The sequence below is a fragment of the Alternaria triticimaculans genome (genome assembly GCF_023758025.1).
Source record: "Alternaria triticimaculans strain BMP 0046 chromosome Unknown scaffold_8, whole genome shotgun sequence".
NCBI classification, from domain to species: Eukaryota; Fungi; Ascomycota; class Dothideomycetes; order Pleosporales; family Pleosporaceae; genus Alternaria; species Alternaria triticimaculans.
The window spans coordinates 45,698-64,751 of NW_026055965.1; the positions used below are offsets into that span (position 1 = coordinate 45,698).

Here is a 19,054-nt window from a genome sequence, read left to right on the forward strand (position 1 = left end):
GCCGAAAGTTAACGCGGCCGATGGCTGCGCGAACCTTTGAGAGAGGCTACTTCTGCCCTCCTTCTCTCCTTTACCTCCATTGCGCCCGAATCTCCCTCCCGCTGAATCGCCGCAGTACGATAACCTCTCTGCCGCAAAGAGCTCGCCGAAATCGCCCATCGCGCTCCTTCGCCAGACCCGTCAGTCCACGCGTTGTCCTTGTTTGAATCACCATGGCGGAGTTCTTCGACACAATCGCCGACGTAGGCAGCGACGAGGAGGAGGATGAGGACTTCGATGGCGAGGCCGGCGACGCCGTTGAACCCAGGCCGAAGAAAACAAATGGCGCCAATGGCATCGACGACTCCAGCGAGGAGGAAGATGACGACGACGAAGACAGACTGCGACAGGTAAGCTTGGCCGTACTGGCTGGAGCATCTGCAGATGCTAATGGACATATAGGAAGGTGAAGGCTTCATCGCAGACGAGGATGAAGAAGACGAGATCGCGGAGCGCAAACGTCGGCGCAGGAAGAGGAAGAAGGACCGTCACGAGGAAGAGGCCCTAGATGACGAGGATCTGGACCTGATCGGTGTCGAGGTTGAGCGCCCGGCAGAAGAACAGGTAAGGCATACCGTGCTGGATCGTGGACACCGCTAACATAGGGGAAGTCGAGATTCAAGCGCCTGAAGCGTGGTCACAAGGAGCGCGTCAAGTCCCGCGGCGTGGACGACATCTTCTCCGACGACGAAGTAAACGAAGACTACGACGAGCCGCGCGGGCGCCTAGGCGACGAATTTGACGACTTCATCGAGGACGACAAGTTCGAAGACGAGATCGAAGACGACCGCGACGTCACACAACCAGGCATAAATCTGATTACAAAGGGACTGCAAGCTGCTGGTCTGGACGAGGGAGCAGAGGAAGATTACAGGGCTGCCTTTGGAGATGGCACAGACTACGACTGGGCGCTGGAAATGCAAGAGGCGGAGGAGGATGAGCAAGCCGGTGAAGGCCGTGAGCTTCAGCTCAAGGACGTCTTCGAGCCATCGCAACTACAGGAGCGCATGCTTACGGATGAGGACAACGTCATCCGCGAGACCGACATTCCCGAGCGACTGCAGCTAGCCCGGAGATCCTTCAAGGAGATCGAGCTTACACCAGAAGACATGCAAGCACGCTTGACAGAAGAGGCCACCTGGATCAGCAATATGCTGTGGCCAAAGAAGGGCCTCCCCCGCTACTTCCTGCAACCTTTCGAGAAGGCTGTGCGCAAGGTCCTGGAGTTTATCAATCTCGAAGACTACGAAGTGCCCTTCATCTTTAACCACCGCAAAGACTACCTTATCCACGCCCCAAGCGATAACGACGATTACGACGACATCGACAACCCGCCGCCCATGGATGCACGACCAGAGCGCTTGCTGAACCAGGCCGATTTGTGGGAAGTATTCGAATTCGACCTCAAGTTCAGGGCCTTTGCAGAGAAGCGCGACGCCCTCAAGCAAAACTACGAGAACCTGAAGAGTGTATACTCCGACATCACTGATCCTGAGATCGAGGAGTTGGCAGCCAAGGCCATTACTATCGAAGAAATCCAGGAACTTCAAGATTACCTACACTACAAGTATTCGCAAGAGATCAACGAGGTCCGACAAGAAGTGAACGGAACACAAAAGCGGGCCAACAACGCGCGTAGCTTCTTCGATAAGTTGAGGAGCGGTAAAGCCAATCAACTCGTCAAAGCGATCGGCATCACACCTGAGGACTTTGCAAAGAAGATTGATGGGTCAAATCGAGGCGCGCATACAATTGAGGACCCGCCATACAAGGTTGAAGAGCTCGCCGACCAGATGGCTGACGCTCCAGAGACTGGCGCCACTCTTCTCAGGTCTACGAAGCTCTTGTATGTTCAGGATTTGCAAATGTGCTCACGCCTCCGTCGATACTTGCGTGGTAGCTTCTACCAGAACGCTCAGATCGACTGCATTCGCACTGACAAGGGCATGCGAAAGATTACAGAGGACCACCCCTACTACGAATTCAAGTACCTACGTGGGGTCACATTTTCGGATCTTCAAGGTCGACCGGATCTCTTTTTGAAGATGCTGAAGGCCGAGGCCGAAGGTCTTGTACAAGTCCGAATCTCCATGGGCAATTACAGGAACTTCAAGACAAAGCTTGAAGAAAAGATCATCTCTGAAGGTGTCAGTGAAGTCTCTGACACTTGGAACGCCCTCCGTAAGGAACTGCTCGGCGCGGCGCTAGACAAGCTACAGGTTGTCATCGCCAACGGTGTCAAAGAAACTCTGCGTGCTCGATGTGAGGATGAGCTCGCCGCATCAGCAAGAGAGAACTACTACAACAAGCTTGATCAAGCGCCCTACAAGCTGAAGAGTGCACCTCTCGGATCAGTACCCAACGTACTCTGCCTGACCAACGGCAAAGGCCAACGTGGGGACGCAATCATGTGGGCCTACGTCGAGAACGATGGGCGGGTTCTTGAGCACGGCCGCTTAGTGGAGATGCGCCTTGGAAATGCGGAGCGCGGTATTCCTGAAGGCCAGGACATCGACAAGTTCGTCGACGTGATTCAGCGCCGCCGACCAGACGTGATCGGTGTCTCTGGCTTCTCGGTCGAGACACGCAAACTGTACAAGGACCTTCAGGAAATCATCGGCCAGCGAGGCCTGACTGGCCCAGCCTACGAGGACGAGGACACCGGTGAAGAGAGGAACGAGCCGCTGGAGGTGATCTTGGTCAACGATGAGGTCGCTCGTCTCTATCATACGAGTGGTCGGGCTATTGCCGAGTTCCCCAAGTATCCCGCGCTAACGAGGTACTGTGTTGCTCTCGGACGGTACCTGCAAAATCCACTGGCGGAATACGCATCACTCGGCAAGGATATCGTTTCGATACCATTCATCCCCAACCAGACCTTGATACCACAAGAGAAGCTCCTGGACCGCCTAGAGACCGCAATGGTGGATATGGTCAACCTCGTGGGTATTGACCTACCGGAGACGTACGACGACAAATACCTTTCAAAGTTGATTCCTTACGTGTGTGGTCTGGGTCCTCGTAAGGCCGATCGCTTGATCAAGGCCATTCAGGCCAACAGCGATGAGATTCTGTCACGGTTCGATCTCCTTGGTGTGTCTGAGTCTAGGGACCTCAAGGCAGCCATGGGTCCCAAAGTCTTCCAGAATTGCGCCAGTTTCCTTTACATCCCCTACGATTCAACGGAAGAGTCCTCAGACTACTTGGACTACACCCGTGTACATCCAGAAGACTACGATCTTGCCAGGAAGATGGTCGCTGACGCCCTTAACATGGACGAAGAGGATGTTAAGGCCGAGACCGACGAAGGTGGACCCAGTGCCGTTGTTAGGAAGATGGTGCGGGAAGAGACCACTGATCTGGTCAACGACTTAGCACTGGAAGACTACGCGGCGGAGATTGAGCGCAACTTTGGACAGCGCAAGCGTGCAACACTCGAGACTATTCGCGCTGAGCTTGACAACCCTTACGAGGAGATCCGACAGATCTTTGCGCTGCTGTCTGGTGCTGAGCTATTCACTATGTTGACTGGTGAGACGGAGGAGACTCTCTACGAGGGTATGGTCGTACCCGTCACCATCAGGCGAACATTCCCAGACCACATCGAAGTCAAGCTGGAATGCGGCATCGAAGGTGGCGTCTCTGAATCAGAGTTCCCAGAGGGTGTTGGCAGTGGCGGTCAAGAACCTCGCCACGTCTACCAGAGCCATCAGATCGTGCGCGCACGTATCGTCTACCTCAACCGCAAGGCTCTCACCGCACAACTGTCGCTCCGAGATGATCTCATTCGAGCGCCAGAGAAGAAGCCTTATAATCGCGCAGCTGGTGAGTGGGATGACGCACAAGAAGCCCAGGACAAGAAGGCTGCCGAGAAGGAGAAGGAAGTTGCCTCTGGTCGGCCCAACCGTGTCGTCAACCACCCTCTGTTCTTCGCCTTCAACACCATGCAAGCCGAAGAGTACCTCGGTGGTAAGGAGACCGGTGACTTGGTCATTCGTCCGTCCTCGAAGGGTTTCGACCATCTAGTCGTCACATGGAAGGTATCCAACAACGCATACCAACATCTCGACGTTCTCGAGATGAACAAGGCAAACCAATTTTCGCTCGGAAAGCAGCTCAAGATCGGAAAGCACACATACTCCGATCTCGACGAGTTGATTGTCAACCACGTCGAGGCAATGGCGCGCAAGGTCACAGAGATCACACGAGACGAGCGATTCCAACCCGGCACACGAGAAGATACTGGTAAGTTTATCGCATCACCCACCTTTCAACTTGAAACACAAACTAACCGCCTCACAGAGAAATGGCTAGAGAACTACTGCGAAGCCAACCCTTCACGCTCCATGTACGCCTTCTGCAGCATGCCCAAGTACCCCGGCCACTTCTGGATCTGCTTCCAGATGAGCGCCCGCGGACCCAAGGGAGCCTGGGGCATCAAGGTCGTCCCCAACGCATTCGAACTCCACAAGAACGTCTACCCCGATATGCTGGCGCTCAAGAACGGCTTCAAGCTGTTGATTAGCACGGCTAGCAAAGCGCAACCCAGGCGCTGAACGAACAAATGATTCGTTGGCAGTCTACTCCGGGATCGCGACGGGAACTTGGGGTCTTGGAGGCGCTTCGAGAACGTGTATTGGTAGTTTTTTTTGGCTCGCGGTTCTCTTTTCTTTTGGTACTCGTTCTCTTCACATCAGGCATCTTGGGATCATTGCATAGCCTTGTTTTGAAAAGGGCCAACTAAAAGAATTACTACTCATAATACGGCGCTCTTTGGGAGGTTTCCCAGTGTGTAGAGATATCATAAATTGGCATTTTGTTCTTCCCAACCTGCGTGCAAAATACGTGAAAGTGCGGGTGTCATACGTCGTATGTCGTAAAGTCGGTCGTCCCTGTTGGCAACGCTATTTTGACACTGTTTTATATACAATACCTTCTTCACTCACGGAAACGCAGTGCGATCGACCTCGAACCCAAAGTGTGACCACATAACGAACCGACGCACCCTATATATAGGAAAAAGAATAAACACCCTAGACCCTACCTTGCTCTCAGGTCTCTCATTTTACGACCTTCTCGATACTGTCAAGGGCTATACCAGACTTTGACACTTTTTCAAACATACCCACTGGCTGATATATCCATCTTAATGCCCTCAGATTACCTACTCTGCATGTGTTTATCTTAACGTAGGCTGCAGGCCAGTCCAAATTCCCCCTTACATGCAGTACACGCAGAAATCCCACTAAACGTCAACACTCCCACCCGCCCACAAACTCACTACCAAGAATACCTACTCCTACTCCTACTAGATCGCCCCTCTAACCGGTGACACTCCACTCCACTACACCATCCCACCCAACCTCACGATCTCCACATGGGTCATTTTTCTCCGTCCCGTATCCCTAGGCCTCAAGATCTTCCGGTGAGAACACCTACTCGCAATAGTCTGATCTTCCCTCCCGTATGCACGTACGCATGCAAGCTAGCTTGCTGGGCCGGCCGATCTAGATCTACACGCCACAAAAGGAAAGCTCGCGGAGTTGACTCCGCGAAACGAGTTATATTTCGTGTGGGTAGCTTGGCGTGTTTACGATGGGCGGTGGTGCTGGTGCTGGTGCTGGTGGCTGGGCTGGGTTAGTCGGGACGCAGCGGTGCTGTGCTGAGTCGTGGCTCAGAGGGCGACAAGGCCGGATTTGTTGCTGTGAGAGGATGGATGATTTTTGTTTGGTGAAGGAGTTTTGCGCAGTTGTGAAGTACCGAGCAGGGAAGCTCTGAGGAAATGGATGGAGGGATGTGTGTTACTGGGAAGACGTTGCCAAGTGTTCACAACATTGCGTAACTCCAAAGTATATGCCTTGCGTCTATAACGTTATATAGGATGGTAACATGGAACAGTCACGGAGTGGAAAGTTGACACAAAGATATGAAGATGGAGATCATTCAATTAAAACTATTCACAGAGGCAAAGACGAACCCGTCCTTGTCCTCGCCAGCTTCTCACTGGCCTGGGGGTATAAACTTCCTCCTCCCCTTTCCGCAAATGATCAAAAAAAATGTTCAGAGCATAGTGGGCCCTCTCTCGTAAGAGCAGGACGTAGTTTCCGGGTATCAAGGTGTTACTTTTATGTGTGTTGATGACCGGAGGTAGGCGCCTGGCTCCTCGATGGTTGTGTGGATATGTCGTTATGGAAGGAGAAAAAAGATGTCGTAAAAAAAGGGACTTTTGTTGTTGGTGATTGTACAATGGGAGATGGTAGACCTCCCGTGGAAACGCCGTGCTGATGGAAATGCTGAGATGATGAGAGATTCAGAACCAGCTCTCATGTTGAAGATGGGGTATGCAAGAAGTGAAGGTTGGAGCGCAAGAAGAGGCGGCAGTGACTCTCTTATTGGTGAGAGAATTGCCTGCTCAGGCGCTGCCATGCGGACTCCATGCTGCGGCGGACACCGTCCTTCTCGCTCTCTACGCTCGATGAGCTGGAGGTGGAGGAGGCGGAGTTCTGGCGCTGGGATCGGGGCTTCATCTCGTCGACGAGGTTGCCGGCACCGCCGCGACCGATGTGGTAGACGGGTGCTTGTTGAGTGCGGAGGCGTTCTTGCTGTTGGAGTTCCTCGTCGAAGCTGAAGATGGCGCGCTCAGTCTTCTTCATGTTGCCAGCACCGCCACGGCCGGTGGCGTAGAAGGCGTTGCTGGGTGGGGGAGGCAGCTTGGTGCGCGAAGCTGGACCTGAGGCTGTGGGGCCGGGGGTGACCTCAGTGGGCTTGATGCGCATGGCATTGCCGGCGCCGCCGCGGCCAGAGTACATGTAGGCACCGGCGGATGGGTGAGGCTCGTTGATGTGGAAGCTGACCATTTTGATTGTTGGTAGTGAGGTTGGTTGATTGTTTGGTTGTTGGGAGCAAGTCAAGTGGCGACTGTCGTCGATATAAATCTGGGGTAGTGTTGATAGTAAGAGGTAGCTCCGGGAAGATCTGTAGTGGTTGATGATCGTTGGTACTCAACAAGACCTACTGGGGTAGAGGGTTTATATAACAAACAGGTCGCACTGATCACGATCCCCTCTTACTACTGGAATGCAAGGCAAGAAAACCTCTCACGCGCAAGCTTTTTTTCGGCGCCACGAAACGAACCAGACGCGCACGAGGCCAGCTCAGAAGCCTTGGAAGTCTGAGCGACACTTTGCAGTTAACGGCAGTCAATGGATCATGCGTCCCCTAACAAGGCCAGTGTAGGAAATTTCTCAGCACCATGAATAGTTTACCATTACCCCCTCAAAACGCGGTGATTGGCTGGAGCGAGTTTCTCGGGGGTAAGAGATTGCCAGGGGAAATGGTCAGGTGCAGCGGAGAACAAGGAGCGAAGCGATCGAGCCCATGACGCTATCGAAAGCCCGGAGCTTGGCTCCGCAGCAACCGCAGCGCACATGGCCGAAGCGCCGCCTGTGAGGTGTCTGACTGAAAATTTGACGCAGAAGACGCCATGCGCAAACTGGGGCCTTGTGCCAGCTTCCGCGACGGCCAGCGCACGCTTCCCGCCGGAGAGTGTGGAGGCGGGAAGAGATTTTTTCGCCGTGCTGCGTCTCATGTCTGGCTCGCGTCATGCATACGCCGCATACGCTCTGCGCTTGTCATCGGGTGCCTGGATCAGAGGAGAACCGAGATGGAGACGCTGCAGATTCTGACGCTGCCTGTTTGATGCTGGTGTTGCTGTTTTGATACCCATTGCATGCATCGATATCCCTCCATCTGCAAGGCACAGTGAGCTTCGTCGTTGGTGGCGTCTTCGAAAAAAGCAATTACACCTTCGGCTGCTCAGTTTTTCGCTCTGCCAGCTGACCGCGCACGTTCCGGTGGCCGTCCGAGCCTCCGGACGCACCGTCGTGCATGACGTCGAACATCGTGAAGTCTAGGCGTGGGCGGCTCTGTGCTTGCGGTCTGCGGTGTCGAACGGGTACGTGGCCCCCTGTTGTGGCTGGCCCTGTGATCAGGTACCTGCAGTGCTCGCGATCGCTGCAGCTGGGGTGATGCTATTTGCGCATGTCATGTCGCCATTGTGTGTAATATGCGTTGCACATTACGTGGAGTGAAGCATCGGTGATTTGACCGCAGTCACACCATAGCTGACGCGACTAGACAAGACCTCACGATGCTTGGCACACCCATTCGCCCAAACCATCTGACTGTAACTTTCCGTTTCGCCCTCCGTGTGCACATTCGCAGGTGGATTAATTGTGGTATTCTGTACGCTTCATAATCATAGGGGTATTCCAAAGCGCTCACAAACGCCTGCCATGCACGGGCTCTCCCCTCGTACACCTTACCTAACCGACACTCTCGAACCATGCTCGCGCTTAAGTAACAGAAACGCACTCGAATGCGGGGAAAGCAGCATGCTACAGTAGCTCTCCCGTCTAGAAGCTACGGCTACCGGCTGACACGTAGATCTGCCATCACCCAACCAAGCGCGCAGCCCCCAGCTTTCTTCCTCGGTGGTTGGCGCGACCCCAGGTCTTGGGACCCCATTCCATGACTAACTGCAACTGCGCTACCCATGCAACCACGCAGCTCCTTCTCGAAAGATGATGCGGAGGCGGGAGAAACGGGTGCGGAGTAAGTGCTGCTGCCAAAGACGACGTGTCGGTGCTTATGCGAATTTGGTGTGGATGATGTCTGGGTTTTCCTGCCATTCGTCTTTCTCTACCCACATCTGCACGCACGTGTCAGTTCACTGGCTACAGCCTCGTTGGGAATAAGAAACTTACCTTCTTGAATGTGCTGAGGCCCGCAAGAATGCTGCCACCGGTCCACGTGGTGTAGATGCGCTCTGGTGGTGCTAAGATCTTGATCCTCATGTCCTTCACCGCCAGTCTTTGCACCTCATGAAGCAGCCTGTTTCCGAATCCCTTTGTCAGTGTGGAACCTCCGGAGAGTACAATGTTGCCATAAAGCGCCTTTCGGAGGTCCATGTCGGTTCTGTGTATCGCCTCGACGACAATCTGGTGCACGCCAGGGTACTCCAGACCAATGATCTCGGGGTTGAAGAGTATCTCTGGTGCTCGGAAGCGTTCCGCTCCGATCTAGACTGTCAGCTTGTGTCCGTCGCGTCTCGTCATTTGCACTCACCTTTATCTTCTGGCCATCAGGTAGTGCGTAGTCGACGCTCTTGCCCTCTGATCTGGACGAGCCTGACCAGTCCTTCTCCTCCTTGGCCGGATCGAGTGCCACGTATCCTGTTGCCTCTTTGATGTTCTTGACCGTCTCCTTCTCAGCGCTGGTGTGGAAGACGCGGCCGCTTTTCCTCAGTAGCTGCTGGAAGTGCTCTGTAACGTCTCGGCCTGCCACGTCTATCCTCCTGATGCTGTTGGGAATCGCAAATCCCTGGAAGACTGGCACTGCATGCGAAACACCGTCTCCCGAATCCAGAACTAGACCAGTTGTCTTGCCGGATGCGTATAACGAAAGGACGGCTTGGACCGATGTGTATAAGGCGGGCACATTAAACGTCTCGAATAGAATCTGGGCAGCCGTGTCGCGGTTTTCTCGGGGGTTTAGCGGAGGCTCTGTAAGGAGTACAGGATGCTACAGAGACAGATAGTCAGCTTGATGCCCCTCAATGGCAGTCTGCCACGGTCCAACTCACATCTTCGCTGACGGTCCTCAGGCCTTCTGTATAGACATACTGCCATATCCGCTCCATATCATCCCAGTCTGTGACAATGCCGTGTTCCAATGGGTAGTTGATCTTGAAGAGCCCCCTATATTGTTGTGCTTGTGGTCCTATGAATACGTCGCCCTCCAATGCGCCTGCCATTGTCCGCACATGCTTCGGCCGTCCTACGTATGACGGGAAGAAGCATTTCGGCACATCCTCGCCTGCAAATCCAGCTCTGATAGTTCCACTGCCGTTGTCTATCACGATCGGAGCATTGTGTAGTCGGGAGCCCATGGCGGGGTTGGGGAATAGCGATGGGTTTAGGGTTTCGTATATCGGGAGAGCGTTCCGCGGCGATGAAGGTAGAGAGACGGCTTTTCTGGCGAGGCGAAGAGCTGGTGTCGTGGCAGCTTCCCCAGGTTGGAGCTCCTTCTGAATCGCGAAAGTTCACGACGCGCTTCGGCATTGACGACAGGGGTACCCTCACCGCATCACGTGCCGGCGCTTGCACCTCCGAGAACACGCATCTGCTCCTGCGCATCATCTACATCGACCTCACCTACAATTTGTGCTTGTCTTTGTTCCATTGTACTATTGTATATAGTTAAGCGATACAATCACAGCATCCAGCATTGTTTCGCCCTCAGCGGCGCGCTTCACTCACCCCGCATCAGCACTATCCAGGCAACCACCCGTGGACGACTACAATGAGCATCATGCTCCGCAACGTACTATCTGCTGTGTCCATGTGCCCACGGCTTACACTCTCCAAACTTGTTGCAGCTCCACATACATTTTGACTACCTACCAGACCTCCCAGAAGCATGTCTCCAGTGAAGCCTAATCCCGCTATGCAGGCTGCCGCGGCCAGTTTCTCCTCTGTCATACAGAAACGCGAAGATGCCTTTTACGAGCCAAGAAACCAAACTTACTATCGCGTCGCACCTGACGGCAATTGGACGCCAGCAACATCCGATCAAGCGCTCCCAAAAGACGAATCAGATACACTTCTTCATCCCAGGAAGCTTCGTTTGATATCCTGGAATATCGATGTCCTCGTTCCGTTCGCAGAAGAACGGATGAGCGCGGCACTAGATCATTTGCACGACTTAGTATCATCGACTCCGCCAGACATCGCAATCGTCATTTTCTTGCAAGAGATGGGGGTATCAGACGTGGAGCAGATACGAGACTCAGCCTGGGTCAAGCAACGCTTCAATCTCACAGACATCGACTCGCAAAACTGGCTGAGCTCTCATTATGGCACCACCACACTCGTCGATCGGCGAGTGCACATAGACTCTGTGTTCCGTGTTCCGTGGTACAGCAAGTTCGGACGAGACGGCCTGTTTGTGAACATCAAGCTCTACAACTGCATTCGTCCAGATCTTCCGGTGAAAATGCTACGGCTATGTAACACACATCTGGAGTCTCTCGTTGCTGATCCGCCTGTCCGCCCCATTCAGATGGCAGCCGCAAAGCAGTATCTCAGCCACCCGGATGTCGAAAGCGCAATACTAGCTGGCGACCTCAATGCTATCGAGCCCTTTGATCGCTCTCTGCACACAGACAATGAGCTCGAGGATATATATCTCTCTATTGGCGGTCACGCCAATGCACCAAGTGACGCTACCGTCTTCGGTAACTTCAACAACAATGTACCCACTAATCGCAATGGTCCCGGAGAAGAAGACAGCGACCACGGGTATACCTGGGGCTATCAGTCTCCACAAGCCATGAGAGATAGATTTGGCTGTAGCAGAATGGACAAGATCTTGTTCCGGGGATGGCTGGGTCCTTGCAAGTTCCAGAGGATTGGTATGGGCGTCAAGGTAGCAGAGGAACATAGACAGATGATGAAGGAGGCGGGCGAGCTAGAGTGGGTCTCGGATCATTATGGCGTCATGGGCGATTTTCTGCTCACTTATCGAGGACAGTTGAGGAAGTATGAACTATGACAGCAAGTATGGTGTTGGCGATGTCGCGGACGCTCGTTGTCAACACCTTCTCAATCTGACCAAATGCTCATCTACCTCCAGTGGCCCTTTTCAGGTTCATCGAGGTCAAGCCTAGGCCTACTATATTGACGCTTCTGAGTATTCCTTGTTCTTCTCTTCTGGTTTACAATGGCTCAGACGAGTACCGGGTGGTGCACACATAGCTTCTGCAACCACATGCAGACGTTCAATGCCTACAAACACCTTTCAAATGACGCAAATAAACAACACCAAAGCGATGGCACCTTCAATAATCATGGGTCTGCTAAGTAACATAAGGTACATTTCGACTAGGCAACTACATGTACAGATCTAGCCCAACCCAGGAACTCTTGAATTCGTATTCTTCTTCCAATGGTACTGTCACAACCAAGTTGCATAGTCCAAAAAACATTGTAAACTTGTAAACAGCAGCAGTCTAGCACCCATCCGACAAGCAAGCTTTCCACTCCTCATCGACGTTGAATACTACATGGACGTAATAATTCAAGTCCAAGTGATACATCGAATAACTGAGCCGCGGCTCTATCCAACACTCTACATGCTCGACGGAGTTTTCGATGAAATCGTGCAGCTCAGGCGTAGCTTCCGGCTGTGTGAGGTCGCGCAGGATATCCTGCCTACGGCGGCTTGCAAAACGGCTCTGCGATAGCGGGACATCGCCTAGCGTGAAGGCAACGTTGACCTGTGGAGCGCTTCTGCAGAGATTTATGACCTCTATGATGTCTCGTTGAGGTGATATTGCGCCTCGAGATTCATACCACTGGTCTGGTAATTGGACGATGAGGTTTCCGCGAGCTTGCTTAGGGTCTGTACCGGTAGGAAGAATGAAGGTCTTGATATAAGAAACCGAGTCCTGACACTGGATGTGAGCCTTGGTCTGCGCCCTGTGAATAGGCATGTACTCTGCTCGGAGCTGGCGGCACACTTGTGTGAGACCGAGAAACTGTCGTTCAGTCGTATTTGTCTGCTCGTGTTGCTGGGCGGGCTTGTGGATCAGACGAACATCGCGTGGGTCTTGTGCATAGTTGTAGATACAATTGCGGAGCTCTATCAACATACGTTAGCTCATTGTCATACGGCTATCTTTACTCCTGGAGTGCTAGCTCTTACTCACCTCCGGGGAGCTTTAGAAGGGGGCTCGTGGATACGCTGTTGACAGACATATCTGTTGGCTGCAAGTTTATGACTTTGGTGTTGAGGTAGCAGAGATTCGAGAAGGAGATAAATATCGGGCTTGTGATACTCATGTGACGCTAAGGAGCGCTTTCGATGGGAAAGTTGCTTTATTACCTGGTGGCAAGGCTGCCTAGATGTACCTCGCATGTGCTTCGATGTGAATGCATTCGACTACCATAATCTACCGAGGCAGATGTAGCGGCCTCGAAATACCCCAATGAATACATCGGGTGGAGTGAAACAATGTAGTCAGAAAAAAGGAAGCCAAAAGATACACAAGGCGTGCCTGGACCTCCATTATCGAGGTAAATTGCAACTGCAGAAACTACATGAGCCCCAATAGTTCTCATTCGTCAGACAGTCAACTTCTGAATACATACAAGCTTCGGCGACCGCCATGCTATGTCAGTTTCCTGACTTCATTCAGGCTTCTCGTAATGATCATGAGAGAAACTGCAGCGGCCTTGGATTGCCCCAGTGATCGCTTGGGTTGAACCTCCAAGCACCCTTATGCTTTCGCGTAAACCAATATGCGTTCAGGTACGGGATGAAGAAGGGTACGGGTGGGAAGTTTCCACTACCGGGATAGCTTCTATCAACACATCCGAGTACCAGCGGGATGACAAGATTCTGGAGTCGCGAGCTGTCAGTTGACTTTCATTCGGCAGGCAGCTAGTGAGAACGTCGGGTTACGCACCGGATCAGCAGTCTTTGCTCCTTCGTCGGCTACTTCTTTCATCGCCTGCTTGATCTTTTCTCCATCACACTTTTCGAGTCGTATCAAGGTATCGATCTCGTCATGTAGATGCTGAGTGAGGATGGGTGCGAATTCATCGATCAGGCTCTTCAGTTCCGCCGCGTCATACGTTCTCTGTCCAGCCCCAACTTCTTCGGCCCACTTCACCAGCCCTGCAATCTTCGGCTCAAACTCATGATGCTGGTCCACGTTTCCTCCCATCATGCCTTCCCAGTCAGCCATTCCCGCCTCTCTTGCGATCTGCTCTATCTTTGGAAAGAACATGGCCTCTTCAAGGGAGTGGTGGTGGTGCACGGTATCCGCCCATGCGGTGACGTACAGCATAAGATCCGCAATGTCGCCAGCGAGTTGAATGAAGGGCGCTTGGTGATATATGGAATTTAGAGCGCGGAGCAAGACGTTGTGAACATTGGCCATTTCTATGGCGACACTGAGAACACCGGCATTCGTGCATATTGGTGCGTTTGGTTGACCGGGAATGTTGAGGAGGGCGAATGGTGTATCCGCCCATGTGTTTGCTTCTGCCTTGGTGTTCATGCTGAAAGTTGATGGCAAACAAACAAAGGGTCATGAGGGTGAACGTCGAAGAAAGCTACGGATGAATGGCACATCGCTGAAGCCTAGCTATAGCTGGCCTTTGAGATTGGAATGCGATAGGCGCTGCTTACTGCGCATACGCGAATCTGTAGGGCTGAACGGTGTACGCTTGAAATTTTCTTCTTCGGGTTAGCGGGCAATCCTCTTGCCAGCTGGCGTAAGCAGTACGCTCCTTACGGACAATGCGCGAGAGGGTATCGGAATCTTACACCCCTAATGCTAATGTCTGCGCATTCGTGTTCTCAACGCCTTCGGGTATTAAAAAGGATCGCGCTTGGTGGGACCAACGGATTGTTAGTCAGGACTCTGCGCAGTACATCTGCTGATGCCGTGATGTTCTGCCATGCTGCTATTGCTACTGCGCAGGCACATCGCGACTGCTGGACACTTGGTGCAGGTGCTGTCAGTTGAGTCTCTGGGTGTTCATAACCGTACATCTCTGGCAGAGGTCGCAGCGCGCATCTCTGGTCTGAGACTGCGCAACTTCTGAGAGGCTTTGAGAAGATTCGGCTTCGACTGCGCTGGATGCTTTGGTGTTGGGAAGCCCTGGCATTCGCGCAACAGGGAAATGAAGGGCGAACTAGAGCCTTGGCAGATGACATAGCTTCTCGGTCCCTATCTTGAGCAACTTCACGGCGGCGTGGCACCTCGTTGTTTCATCAATACCACCGAACAAGCATCCTCCCGACTGCTCGCCGTAATCCGCGCATAATGACGTTGTGAGAACAGCGCCCCCAGGAGTCACCCTGCGCATGAGCAAAGAGAGTAAAAGCGCAATCGCGGAAGCTCGCGCAAGACATCTGCAACCCAACAAACAATTGAGCAGCGAGCTCATAAGAACGATGTGTTCTTCGAAGAAGGTTCCACGCGCCTCATGGCACGGACGGTAGATCTGCCGATCGTTTGATCGAGAGAGATGACCCCACGCGTCCGCCATTTCAATCCACCAGCTTCACCAAAATTGATTAGAAGGGACCACAGCTATGCAGACGACCCTGTTTTGTTTCAATAAAGTCTAGACCTGTTTTTGTAACCTTGTTTCTTGTCCACAGGCAGACATCATGCAGGGCCAATCCCCTGTACCGCTCGCAAAAGAAGGAAACAAAGAGATGTCTGTAACGGTCCGTCACCCACAGGGGGTCCCTCATTTCCTAACTCCACACCTTGCATCACCGTGCTCCCGACCCCACGGTGATCACTTACAACTCTAATGCTTAGCGTATGACATAGAGAGAGGTAATATAGAAGATGGGCCGCTCGCTCATATTCTTCCCTCGATAACCGACCATTCACAACCCCAAAGAACTCACTGCTTTGGCGCATTGACTTGTAAAGACTCCCCTTCACCTGTCTTTCCCTCGAGTACCGACAAGCGCCAAGTTCTTCCATTACCGACACCCAACCTGCTGTACCGCATCTTCTCCACATCCCTACCTTCGAAGTCGGACATCTCAGCCAGAATGTACACTCAAATGCTCTTCAGCGCGTTTCTAGCGACGGCGCTCGCGGCACCGCTCGTTCAACGGCAGTCACCCAAGACGGGAGCCAGTGACAGTTGGCAACCCGCATCCGACACAATAACGACATGCGACCCCGCCTCCGACTCCGATAAATTACTCAGCTTCACAGCTGATCCCAAACTCGAGACTATCCTTAACAACGCCTGCGCCGCCATGATGCCCGGTTGCGCCTACCCAGACCGCATCCCCACCGGTACGCTGTGTACCGCGACTGTTGACTACCCACTCAACGGCGACAAGAACAGCACACAGGATGCCAATGTCGTGGGTAGCGACGGTAACAGAATTACCGACTATGCTGTCAGATGTAAGAAACTCTTGTCCAATTCGCGGCACCCAGATGTACTAACGAAGGTTATAGTCGATGTCACCCCAGCTTCCCAACCCGAGGACTCTGCTGGTGTCTTCTGGAAGGTCGAGGATTGCTATGGCTACTTTGCTCGCATGCTTCAGAAGGAGGGAAAAGAGGGATGTCACAACGACGTCGGATCTGGTTCCGGTAATGTGACGGTTGGCGGTGATTCATCACTGGCTGGTACCATCTTCAAGGTCTCCATTGTTCCTACGGAGAGCTTGCAATAGCTGTCCATTTTTACTTTCTTGTTCATCTTTTAGGGTATTGCTGAGCTTCGGCGTCACGATAGGCGCATACGGATCATGTATCAAGCGCTGTGCGCATTGGCGTTCTATTGTAGCAGTCCCGTTGCTATTCATTTTATGATTGTCACGCTTCACGTCAGAAATCGGTGAGGTGTGCATCTTCTACATTGTTCCTGCCACACCAGTGTGAAATTGTAGCAGCCGCATTCACTATGAGTTTCGGCAAGTTCGACTGCGTTGGACGTGCCGGTACGCTGTCCTTTCCACCCAACGCCTCCATATCACTGTCACTTGATCAGCAGCTTAACTTGTTAGCTTACTCAAGATTCATACACAGTATCGCCTTATTCACAAAACGCGAATCCTCTCAGCACAATGGCGCACGATTACCGCTCACCACTCGACAACGCGGACGAAGAGCTGGTAAAGTACAAGAACCCGTACCTCAAAGGCATGGGAGATCAGAGCATATGTACCATCTGGCCGACCGATGCGCCTACAGACTACATACGCAGCGCCACCGTCTTCCTCGAAGCCGAATACGCAAATCCCGATTCGCCAATCCACCAAGACCCTCCGCTACCCATCCCACCAGATCCCGACGACAACTCACTCAGACCCCTCAAAACCGACGACGATGTCTTCGACGCTGCTCGTATATGGCTCAAATGTCCTCTCGATCACGCCATCGTGATGAAATATCCTACTCAGCTCGTGCAACTCAATGGGTGGGTGGGCTACAGTCGGGTAACACTCTATTATGAGAAGTTCATGGGGACACACCAACCGAGATTGCTCATGACTATCAAGTGGCTATGTCCAAACACACTGGATGGCATAGCTGAAGGTGACACGATCGATCGGCAGTGGGTGGACGAGCCAAAGGCCTACAAATGCTCATACGTTGCTCTTTGCGATTACGACAACCTCGTTCTTTTAAGGTTCGGAAACGTCTTGGGGATTGAAGGAGTTCGGGTCACCGCCGTTCCAAGAGATAGTATGCGTCTGGCGTTCTTGGGATTCCTACTTGAAGCGTGCGATGTTGTTTTGGGTGAGCCAGGTAGTGGCCTGTCTTGATTTGGGTCTCTTCTCGTAAACTCACAGCTCACTAAAGGACTCCTGTAATGGATAGATGGCTAGGCAGATCAATGATAGCTGTTAGGTCAAAAACAACCCGACTTCTGCACAAGTCCTGGGACTGTCACGAAGCTCGCAGAGCCTTTACATGATCTAATGACAGGACCTAGCTTCGGAGGCTTCCATAGCATCCTCCATAGGCGAAACCAAGCAAATATGGTGGTGTAGAGCACCAGTGACGAAGGCGGTGATGCGGCTCCATGCCAAGTCGGCGCATACGTCATCACCAGCCCTCGGTCGCCCACCCCTGTCCCCCAAACACCAACCTCGTTACTAAACAACAGCTGCGGTTGCCGACAGCCGCGACATCTCGTAATGAGAAGAAGAGCCGGGCACCTCCGCTACCACATTCCGACCGAGGAAAAGAGTCCGCATGCTTGGCAACACGTGTGTACCGATGCGCGTTCACGATGGTTCCTGTCGGTCCGGGAAAGGTACCGGCGACATGCACATGTGTCCGAGTCTGGACTGTTTATGAAAGCGTGGTACTGTGTAGTGGCTTGGGAGTGACGTGCCACCAGCCACAGTTTTTTTTAAGTCAAGTAGAGGAAGGCACGTCCTCATTGCAAAATTATTACCATCCCTGCCTTGTCTACACCATACACCATAATCTTTAATCCCGACACAAGGTGCAAGCTTGATCAACATGCGCGTCGCCAGTACCGTCCTCGCTCTTTCCTCCGCCGCCTCAGGCTTCATCCACCCTCGTCAAGCCTCCTACAACGAGACGAGCTCTACGCCCAATGTCGCGGCCGCACAATACGACGGAACCTGTTTCTACCCCGTCCCTGATTCCAAGTTTAACCTGAACGCGTATCTCGGTACCTGGTATCAGGTCGCTGGTACACCATTCGGTCCTACAGCCGGTGCACGCTGCGTGAGCGCAAATTACGAACTCAACGTACGTGTTTCTATGAATTTGGATCGCATATGCAGCGGTTGACAGCGGATACAGGACAATGGCACGGTGCGCGTCACGAACACTGCGACTGTCGGCCCACGAACTGTCGACATCGTCGGCACAGCTACGCCCGTAGACTCTGCTTATGGCGCCGGTGGTGCTTTCATTGTCAGCTTCCCTGGCACGCCATCAACGGCAGAATGCCCAGGACCCAACTACATTGTGCAAGGTGAGTCCTGTTATGAGCATTAATCGAAGTGCACGACCACTAACGTTGATGCGTAGATTACGCCGTCGATTGGGCGATTGTGCAGACCCAGAAGTGGAACACGCTGTACATCTTGAGTAGGGTGCGACAACCAGCCGCTGAAAGCATCGATGCCTGGATTGATCGCGCTGTGGCTTTCGGATCGAACGCATCCTCGATTATGAAGTTCAACCAGACGGGTTGCGAGTAGGCGTAAGTCGGCAGTGAGGAGCTGAGGATTTCATTGCGGCGACGTTGATGTGAGCTATCGATTTATGCAGAGCCGCGAAAACTTCATCACATAACCATCCAAGAGAAGGGCGGATCGACAATTTGAGCCCTCGGTACACTTCGGCGATATATCTACAATAGAGAGAGTATACATTTTCTAGACCTGATGCCGATCAATGGGTATCTAATTACAT

The 19,054-nt window shown here is 52.8% G+C and overlaps 9 protein-coding genes across 9 annotated transcripts; 5 read left to right on the forward strand and 4 right to left on the reverse strand.

Moving 5' to 3' along the window:
* Nucleotides 1-212: 212 nt before the first annotated feature.
* Nucleotides 213-4,595, forward strand: J4E78_005931 (uncharacterized protein; the record flags this gene model as incomplete). Its single annotated transcript, XM_049366546.1, has 4 exons — nt 213-389; nt 442-603; nt 651-4,284; nt 4,342-4,595. The coding sequence occupies 4 exons, from the start codon at nt 213-215 to the stop codon at nt 4,593-4,595; spliced, it is 4,227 nt and encodes a 1,408-aa protein (XP_049221252.1).
* Nucleotides 4,596-6,428: 1,833 nt separating this feature from the next.
* Nucleotides 6,429-6,896, reverse strand: J4E78_005932 (uncharacterized protein; the record flags this gene model as incomplete). Its single annotated transcript, XM_049366547.1, has 1 exon — nt 6,429-6,896. One exon carries the CDS (start codon nt 6,894-6,896, stop codon nt 6,429-6,431), a length of 468 nt encoding a protein of 155 aa, XP_049221253.1.
* A 1,790-nt stretch (nt 6,897-8,686) lies between these two features.
* Nucleotides 8,687-9,988, reverse strand: RO4 (Actin-like protein; the record flags this gene model as incomplete). Its single annotated transcript, XM_049366548.1, has 4 exons — nt 8,687-8,749; nt 8,805-9,119; nt 9,166-9,621; nt 9,683-9,988. 4 exons carry the CDS (start codon nt 9,986-9,988, stop codon nt 8,687-8,689), a joined length of 1,140 nt encoding a protein of 379 aa, XP_049221254.1.
* Nucleotides 9,989-10,518: 530 nt separating this feature from the next.
* J4E78_005934 (uncharacterized protein) lies at nt 10,519-11,652 on the forward strand (the record flags this gene model as incomplete). The annotated part of the gene is made up of 1 exon (XM_049366549.1): nt 10,519-11,652. The coding sequence occupies one exon, from the start codon at nt 10,519-10,521 to the stop codon at nt 11,650-11,652; it is 1,134 nt and encodes a 377-aa protein (XP_049221255.1).
* A 457-nt stretch (nt 11,653-12,109) lies between these two features.
* Nucleotides 12,110-12,941, reverse strand: J4E78_005935 (uncharacterized protein; the record flags this gene model as incomplete). Its single annotated transcript, XM_049366550.1, has 2 exons — nt 12,110-12,741; nt 12,809-12,941. 2 exons carry the CDS (start codon nt 12,939-12,941, stop codon nt 12,110-12,112), a joined length of 765 nt encoding a protein of 254 aa, XP_049221256.1.
* Nucleotides 12,942-13,311: 370 nt separating this feature from the next.
* J4E78_005936 (uncharacterized protein) lies at nt 13,312-14,164 on the reverse strand (the record flags this gene model as incomplete). The annotated part of the gene is made up of 2 exons (XM_049366551.1): nt 13,312-13,500; nt 13,568-14,164. 2 exons carry the CDS (start codon nt 14,162-14,164, stop codon nt 13,312-13,314), a joined length of 786 nt encoding a protein of 261 aa, XP_049221257.1.
* A 1,520-nt stretch (nt 14,165-15,684) lies between these two features.
* J4E78_005937 (uncharacterized protein) lies at nt 15,685-16,326 on the forward strand (the record flags this gene model as incomplete). The annotated part of the gene is made up of 2 exons (XM_049366552.1): nt 15,685-16,051; nt 16,106-16,326. 2 exons carry the CDS (start codon nt 15,685-15,687, stop codon nt 16,324-16,326), a joined length of 588 nt encoding a protein of 195 aa, XP_049221258.1.
* Nucleotides 16,327-16,719: 393 nt separating this feature from the next.
* J4E78_005938 (uncharacterized protein) lies at nt 16,720-17,421 on the forward strand (the record flags this gene model as incomplete). Its single annotated transcript, XM_049366553.1, has 1 exon — nt 16,720-17,421. The coding sequence occupies one exon, from the start codon at nt 16,720-16,722 to the stop codon at nt 17,419-17,421; it is 702 nt and encodes a 233-aa protein (XP_049221259.1).
* A 505-nt stretch (nt 17,422-17,926) lies between these two features.
* J4E78_005939 (uncharacterized protein) lies at nt 17,927-18,840 on the forward strand (the record flags this gene model as incomplete). Its single annotated transcript, XM_049366554.1, has 4 exons — nt 17,927-17,934; nt 18,118-18,382; nt 18,437-18,611; nt 18,668-18,840. The coding sequence occupies 4 exons, from the start codon at nt 17,927-17,929 to the stop codon at nt 18,838-18,840; spliced, it is 621 nt and encodes a 206-aa protein (XP_049221260.1).
* Nucleotides 18,841-19,054: the final 214 nt, after the last annotated feature.